At 47.2% G+C, this 8,717-nt stretch overlaps 1 protein-coding gene across 2 annotated transcripts in view; it reads left to right on the top strand.

Annotated features, from left to right (window-relative positions):
• The window catches only part of TNFRSF14 (tumor necrosis factor receptor superfamily member 14), a 32,172-nt gene that overhangs the window by 1,800 nt on the left and 21,655 nt on the right, over positions 1-8,717 (top strand). Inside the window, exon 2 of one of the 2 annotated variants that reach the window (XM_015411160.1) lies at positions 1,005-1,297. In XM_015411160.1, coding sequence (XP_015266646.1) covers positions 1,295-1,297 — 3 coding nt within the window. In that variant the 5' untranslated portion in view covers positions 1,005-1,294. Of the gene's footprint in view, positions 1-850; positions 1,298-8,717 lie in introns of those variants that run through there. The other variant, XM_015411153.1, reaches the window with a different exon arrangement.

The following is an 8,717-nucleotide window of genomic DNA, read 5'->3' as shown; positions in this document are numbered from 1 at the left end:
CTCTATGGCATGACACCCTCCTGAAGTCCCTCCTTTCATCAAGCCCCACCCTCCCAGAAACTAGGGTCGCCAACCTCCAGGTGGGGCCAGGAGGTCTCCCAGAATTACAACGGATCTGTTCCCCTGGAGAAAAACGGCTGCTTTGGAGGGTGGGCTGTATAGCATTATAACTATACTCTGCTGAGGCCCCTCCCTTCCCCAAACCCTGCCCTCCTCAGACTCCACTCCGCCTCCCTGCGAATCTCCAGGTATTTCCCAACTCAGAGTTGGCTCGCTCTAAGCCGTGGAGTCTTGCGAGGAAAAATTCTACTTTATGAGCTACCGGCAGTAAAGCTGTGAGCGAGCGATTTGGCTGCTGCATCAGTTAGTTTGCTCTGGAGCCCTCCTCCCTAAGATAGAAATGTGTGAGCTGGAGGCTAAAAAAGTGTGAGCTAGCTCACACTAACTCAGCTTAGAGGGAACACTGCTCCAGACCCCACCTGGAGGCTGGTAACCCTAGCTCCCGACCCCCACCTGGAGGTTGGTAACCCTAGCTCCCGACCCCCACCTGGAGGCTGGTAACCCTAGCTCCCGACCCCCACCTGGAGGTTGGTAACCATCGCTCCAGAAACACCCCTAAGTCCCCAAGCAAACAGTCACTAGTTGCACCCAAACCTGAACTGCACGGAAATTGGGTGCAAAATGGCCTGAGGTCGCTCTCTGTCCGTGTGTGTTGCGTGCTGCGGCTTCCCTTGCCAGGTACTTTAACGGGGAATGGGAATGGCTTGGCCGCCGTCGGGATTGCAGCGTTCTTGGCTTCGGCCCCGCCTGTCAGGCGCTTCCTTTCCGCAAACAATTCTAGGAAATGTAATCGGGGGGAAAGTTTGATGTGGCAGGAGGGGACAAAAACAGACGCGCTTACAGTCAGCCTGCCTGGAAGTCACAAGGCATAGGGAAATAAGAGATTTGCCAGGAAAGCAAAAGCGACCAGTAGAAATCCCCGGGACTTTTGCTTTCACTTTCAGACCCGTCGATCTTCGTGCCGGAGCCGCGCTAGGGACACCTTCGAGCGCAACAGACGGAGACTTTCGCTTGTTTCAGCTGACAACCACCCGAAGAAGAAAACAGGGAAGGGGGGGGAGAAGACCCATGGGGCCGGTCTCCAGAAACAATGCTCTGGTGGATTACAGGCATCCGGGATCCATTCCAAGGAGAAAGAAGTGAAAACTGAGGCGTGGCCTGCAGCTGCAGGTAAACAACCTTCAGGGGCCTAGAGGAGTTGGATTCTCCCCCTTGGAAGCCTCATCTCGCGATCATGGTGAGTGTGTACCCTGGCTGGACCTTTATGGAACTTTTCTGCAAGCTGCCTGACCGCAGCAGAGGGAATGCCAAGAAATGGGAGACATGCCAAGAAACAGGAGGGTTCCCAGGATCTGGGGTTGGAGGGTGGGCCTTTACCATGGGCCACCCATGGTGATCAGGATTGGGGGATCCCCAGGTCCCACCTGGAGGCCTGGCACCCCTATTTCATGAACGTGGACCAAACATGATTGAAAGGTTGTGGTTTTATTTGAACCACAGCCTCTCAATCATGTTTGTTCCATATTCTGTAAACTGCCCTAAACCTGCTCTGGCGGGGAGGGCGGGATACAAATTAAGTAAATAAATAATCAACTTTTCTAGTTCACGATAAACATCTGGTTTGGCGTGATTAGATGGTAAATAATCATCTGCATCCATCAGTATCTCAAACTGTCCCTTGCAAATTTATTCAATTTGATTCACTAAGTGACTTGTTGGAAGGCAGGCAATGACTAGACTTGAAAATTCTTTCTTTGGCAGTTCTAGGAAGAAGGGGTAGAATGATGTCAGATTGCTGGAACAAGGGAAATGCCAGGCCTTTCTGGTTTGTAGCAGGATCCAAAGGGCTGGTATGATGCCCCTGTCCTCTACCCTCCCTCATAGGCAAGATTTTCCCTCCCATTTTTCTTTCTCTTTACTGACTGAGCAGCCCTAGTAATGTGTTTTCTTCTTTGCTGATGAAGAACTCTGGCTGTCCCACCCTGTCACAGGGTACAGGAAGGATGCAATTACAGATCAGTCTTTATTTGTCGGCCTCCCCCCCCCCAGTTGAATCCAAACAAATGCTGACCATATAAACTTAGCTTGTTATCCCTGTCTGGTTGTCACACAACTTCATTATGTAATATGCTAATTTGCTGTTCACCCTCTTTTTATATGTATGGACTGATAACTTCCGTTTCAGTGTGTCTGAGGAAGTGTGCATGCACACAGAAGCTCACACCTTGCATAAAATTTTGTTGGTCTTAAAGGTGCTGCTGGGCTCAAATGTTGTTCCACCCTGTCCCAGTATGATATTTTGGCTGTTGGCTCAGCCCAGGAACCTGAGAGAAGGCTCGGGAGCCCCCTTTAACTTAAACGGCACCCGAGGAGTTTTGAAATTCAAAAATAGCAAAATATTTTATTTAACATAGAGGGAAAAAGTCAAGTGAAAACAGGGGTAAAATTTCTGAGGTAAAACCAGTACATGCACAGACTTTAGTTCTTATGTTTCAGGCTAATGAGGGTTTCTTAAGCTTTTCACGGTGACTTAAATCTTTATGTTGAGAGGCTTATGTTCCCGTGTTTTCTCAAAAACTCCAGCAAGCTTTCCTTGAATATTCTCTGACTCTTTTGGTTTCCAGAAGGCTGGTGCACTCTTTGCAGTACCCAGCCGCTAATCTTGGAACACCAGTACTTGTCTTGAGTTTTTAATGGACTCTTACGGTCTCCAAAGGCAGTTTCTAACCACACCAGACCAGGGATCTCTGCACTCTTCAGAGCTAAATCCCTGTCTGACTGGGTAGGGAAATTCTCCTCTCACTAGAAGACCTATCCCCTTTCTTTGGCCCGAGAATGGGAGTCTCCATCTAACTACCCACTCATCCTTGCCAGCTTCCCCCCAGTTCTCCACCTGTGTAAAACTGCTCTCAGCTAAGGCTGAAATCAAACTCAACTCAGTCAAGGCAGAAATCTGACGGTCTCTTTAGCATCCAGTTCAGAAGTCTTTCTCTGCTCAGCTGATGCTTTTGGAACAGCGTGTCACTCAAGGCTCTCTGGCCTCTATGAAGAATTAACCCTTCACAGTCCTTTATCTGTTTACACAGCACTTCTAAGCTTTTAAAAGTGTAGTCCATCACAGCTGGTTTAGGTGTTTTTCTGTCGGAAAGGCAGTCACATGCTGATGGTATCAGACACAGCTTTTGAAATCCCCCCCATGTTTCAAGAACAGATTGCCATATGGAAAAGGGAAGTATGTCCAAGAAACACAAGTTCTCGACCGTGCGATGTGTTGAATTTTGACCTCTGTTCCCAGTGGGGGAAAAATGACACCATTGTACAGTTGTCATGCAGGATTTAGAGACATTCTTCATATTATGTAGGGTTTGTTTTTTGTCGTGGTGGAAAATGTTGTGGTTTGAGTGATGGGGGAGTAAGATGTGTTTCTCAGCTAGTGCAAACTTGAGTGGTCTGTGGTTGCGTAAAGGTCATGGACTGCTATTGGCTAGCACCTGTGATACCAGTGGTGAGGAGTAACTAATCTTCCCTCCCTCTCATTGCCAATGCAATTAAAACAAAACATTCATTTAAAAAAATCTTCTGTTACACTCTGCTCATGTCAAAGAGCGCTCTTCAGATCCAAGCCTTACCTAAGAACCATAGGGTGGTTGTACACAGAGATTATCCTATTTCATCCAGTTAAGAACCTACAAGAGAGGATAGGTTGAATCATTGTGACTTGACCACAAATGTCTCCTATGCGGCCAAACAAGGATCTGAACCGTGGTCTCTCCAGTCCAAATCCACCTATCCACAATGCCCCCATTGCTACTTAGTTCTTTGTTTAATAACAAAAGGGTAGCAGCACTCATGGGGGCTGCGGTGGCTCAGAGGTTAAGACTCTGAGCTGCAGACCAGAAGGTTGGTAGCTTGGCATTCGAGACCCGAGTGCCGCACTACAGAATGAGCTCCTGTCTCTGGCTCAAGCTCCTGCCAGCCTAGCAGTTCGAAAGCAAGAAATTTCAATTAGATAAATAGGTACCGCTTCAGTGGGAAGGTAACAGCGTTCCGTGCGCCTCAGTGTTTAGTCATGCCAGCCACGTGACCACAGAGAAGTCTTCGGACAGCGCTGGCTCTTCAGCTTGGAAACGGAGATGAGCACCGCTCCCTAGAGTTGGATTTGACTGGCTTTCGAGCAAGGGAAACCTTTACCTTTACTTAGCACTCCTGAGCAGGGCCATCCCCTCTGTCTAAAACACAAGCACTTCTATTTCACATAACTCCCCCTTTTCCCCTTTAATCTTGTCAAAAGTTGTAATTTGCCCCTCTCTGGCACACCAGACTGCAAGCACACCTCTCTCCCCTTGTCTTCCTGTCCCATCTGACTTTTCTCCAAGGACATGGGCGCGTCTATGATGTCATCCTAGCAGGGCGTAGTGCTTGGAGTGTCAGATGAGGATGTGAGAGACCCAGGTTTGAAACTCCCACTCTGCCATGGAAGCTCACTGGGTGACTTTGGGCCAGTCACATACTTTCACCCTTAACCTACCTCACAGGGTTGTTGTGAAGGTAGAATGGAAGAGAGGAGAAGGGCGTAAGCTGCTTTGGAGCCCCCACTGGGCAAAAAGGCAGCATGTGAATGAAGTAAATAAATAGGTTTTATGCTCTTACGTACTGTTAGAGGCAGGGTAGATGGAGATCATGACCAAGGATATCCAGTAGATAATTACTTAACATAAAAACATAAGAGACGCCAATGTTGGATCAGGCCAAAGGCCCATCCAGTCCAACACTCTGTGTCACACAGTGGCCAGAAATACCAGTGCCATCAGGAGGTCCAGCAGTGGGGCCAGGACATTAGAAGCCCTCCCACTGTTGACCTCCCCCCCCCCAAGCACCAAGAAGACAGAGCATCACTTGCCCCAGAGCCCCTAGCTATACCTTGTGGCTAATAGCCACTGATGGACCTCTGCTCCATATGCTTATCTAATCCCCTTTTGAAGCCGTCCATGCTTGTAGCCGCCACCACCTCCTGTGGCAGTGAATTCCATGTGTTAATCACTCTTTGGGTGAAGAAGTACTTCCTTTTATCCGTTCTAACCCGACCGCTCTGCAGTTTCATGGAGTGCCCACGAGTTCTTGTATTGTGAGAAAGGGAGAAAAGTACCTCTTTCTTTACCTGCTCTTTCCCATGCATAATCTTATAAACCTCGATCATGTCACCCCTCAGTCGTCTTTTCTCCAAGCTAAAGAGTCCTAAGCGCTTTAACCTTTCCTCATAGGGAAAGTGTTCTAACCCTTTTATCATTCGAGTTGCCCTTTTCTGCACTTTTTCCAAAGCTATAATATCCTTTTTAAGGTGTGGTGACCAGAACTGCACACAGTATTCCAAATGAGGTCGCACCATTGATTTATATAGGGGATTTTATTTATTTATTATGGGATTTGTATCCCGCCCTACCCATATAAGGGCATTATGATATGGCTGATCTGTTTTCAATACCCTTCCTAATAATCCCCAGCATAGCATTGGCCTTCTTTATTGCAGTCACACACTGTCTCGACATTTTCAGTGAGTTATCCACTACAACTCCAAGATCTCTCTCTTGCTCAGTCTCTGCCAGTTCAGACCCCATCAATGTGTATTTATATTTAGGATTTTTGGCTCCAATGTGCATCACCTTGCACTTGGCCACATTGAACCCCATTTGCCATGTTGACACCCACTCGCCCATCCTTGACAGATCCCCTTGGAGTGCCTCACAATCCTCACTGGTTTTCACCACCCTGAACAACTTTGTATCATCCGCAAATTTAGCCACTTCACTGCTTACTCCCATCTCCAAATCATTAATGAACAAGTTAAAAAGCAGTGGACCAAGTACTGATCCCTGCGGTACCCCACTGCTTACCACCCTCCACTGAGAAAATTGCCCACCTACACTCACTCTCTGTTTTCTATGAACTAGCCAGTTTTTGATCCATAAAAGAACTTGTCCTTCTATCCCATGATTTTTGAGCTTACTTAGGAGCCTTTGATGAGGAACTTTATCAAAAGCTTTCTGGAAGTCAAGGTAAATAATATCTATTGGATCCCCCTTGTCCACATGTTTGTTCACCCCCTCAAAGAACACTAACAGGTTAGTGAGACAAGATCTTCCCTTACAGAAACCGTGCTGAGTCTGCCTCAATAGGTTTTGTTCATCTATGTGCCTACTAATTCTTTCCTTAATAATGGTTTCCACCAATTTACCCGGTATCGACGTCAGACTGACTGGCCTGTAATTTCCCGGAGGATTGAGTAGACGCGGGGGAAATCGCACGAAGCTGCGGGGGCGAAATGCTGCCGCGCAGCAGCTTGTGTGAAATTGACACGTACCATCGGGGCAAAAGGGAAGAGTGAGCGCGGAGCAGCTCTTGTGGGAAATCACCCAGAATGTGCTATTTGAGAAACCTGATTTTAAAACTTATATTCATACTTCATCTATATATTTTAATTTTCTTTTAAATGTATTGTCAATCTTTGTACTGTTTTTTTAATCTTTCATATTGTGATGGCCATTGGCTACATGCAATAAACTTTTAACTGAACTGGGACTTAATCGGGATACTGGGTTTCTTTCCCACCAGAAACGCTAAATCAGTCTAGCATAATTAGAACATTATGATCAGTTTTTTCATTGTGACCTAGTCCGGTCTTTACCTTGCATTCTCCCAGTATTTTGCGTCTGTTAGGGTAAAACTGAACATAGCAAGCACTTACACACACTCTTAATAATGCACTTTCAATCCACTTTCGCTGCACTTTAGTGGTCATTTGTAAGTGAATTTTGCTGTTTCATACCGTTTGTCCCTATTGCTTCAGGGTCCCCCCCCCAATGTGTTTTGCTCTCTCTAGTGGTCCCAGAGGGAGCAAAACACATGTGGAAAGGGGGGGGGACCCAAAGCAATAGGGACAAACGAGGGACAAAAATGACCATGCGGAAGAGCCCCCACTTGCAGAGTGCACTGAAAGTGGATTGAAAAAGCATTATTCCATGTAATGCCATGTTTCTGCCCATGACTACCCCACTCTGGCCTTTTCAGCTGGAGTGGGCTTCAAACTGAGTGGAGAACTGGGTGGAACGTAGGAAGAAGAATTCATTGTTGACTCACCCCTAGTTGCTGTGTTCTCCCCTGGAAATAGCAAATGCACGGACTGGAAGTTCCTGACCTGAAAATGGCCTTGCCCAGGTGGTGTTTGCCCCGCTGGGGCAAACATTAGGTATTTCATCTATGGCTAGGGTTGTTTCAGGTTGGGGCAAAGCTGCAGGGGTACAGGATTAAAGTTTCCCCCTCAGACACAAAAACGCATGAAGCTGCCTTATACTGAATCAGACCATCGGTCCATCAAGGTCAGTGTTGTGTACTCAGACCGGCAGTGGCTCTCCAGGGTCTCAGGCAGAGGTCTCTCCCCTCACCTCCTGCCTGGTCCTTTTAACTGGAGATGGTGGGGATTGAACCTGGGACCTTCTGTGTGCCAAGCAGAGGCTCTCCCACTGATCCACGCCCCATTTTCTCTCAGCAGAGGCTCTCCCACTGAGCCACGCCCCATTTTCCTCTCACCATGGTCCTGATCTGGATTGGGTCCCGGCATGGAAGCTGTTAAGAAAGAAAACAAGAAAGAGCCGCCACGACTGTTACCATCTGTCTACGACTATTACTATCTGTCCTAGCCCTTTATCACCTTTATTACCAACTCGCCGTGAGCGCTAAAATGGCGGTACTGCGTGGAGCTGTGGCCACTAAGGATACCATCCTGATGACGTCATCTGTTCCCTTGTTAGTTATTGTGGAGAGCACTTATGTTGTATTGAATGTTTTTAAAATGCAGTTTTAATGTTTTAAGTATTGGGCTTTGGCCCCATCTGTACGCCGCCCTGAGCCCGTTCGCGGGGAGGGCGGGTTATAAATTTAAATAAATAAATAAATAAATAATGTGAATGCCAGTTATGGAACTCCCAGCATCATGTGATCCAGCTAGGAGAAAAGCAGCTATGGGTGGGAACCAATGCTTCCTCTAAGCTGTGGAGTCTTGTGAGCAAAAATTCTGCTTTGTGAGCTACTGGCATTAAAGTTGTGAGCGCGCCATTTGGCTACTGCAGAAATTAGTTTGCTCTGGAGCCCTCTTTCCTGAGCTAAGACAAAAAAAATGTGTGAGCCGGAGGCTAAAAAGCTGTGAGCGAGCTCACACTAACTTAGCTTAGAGGGAACACTGGTGGGAAGGTGGGCACAATTCAAAGTAGAGAATCTGCTGGGAAGGCTTTCCCCCCAACACTTCCTTTCATCCCACTAATAATTCTTTTGTTTTTGCTGTGCTTGAACACGTCTGCACACGTCTGCCAACCAGGAATATCACCCCCAGTGGGCTCTGGTACACAAAAGCTGATGCCACAGCTAGATCCCTGCATCCTTAATGCGGCCCAAGACCCTCGTTTGTTTTTCGTAAAGTCCATCCGCCCTGTATTTGTTGCCTTCCAGGTGTTTCCTTTTCCGTCCTCTCCTTTTCCTCTCTTAATGGATTTCAGGCTCCATCTTGTGGAAAACAACAGAGAAGCACAGGATCGTTGTTTTGGGAAGTCTAATTTCCCTCTCTGCTTGTAAAAATATAAAAGCATTTTCTGTTTATTTCGGTTCAG

This window comes from Gekko japonicus, unplaced genomic scaffold, assembly GCF_001447785.1.
Source record: "Gekko japonicus isolate JY-2015 unplaced genomic scaffold, Gekko_japonicus_V1.1 scaffold411, whole genome shotgun sequence".
Lineage (NCBI taxonomy): Eukaryota > Metazoa > Chordata > Lepidosauria > Squamata > Gekkonidae > Gekko > Gekko japonicus.
Note: the sequence above shows the minus strand (reverse complement) of the source record. Positions and strands in the feature narration are given on the sequence as shown.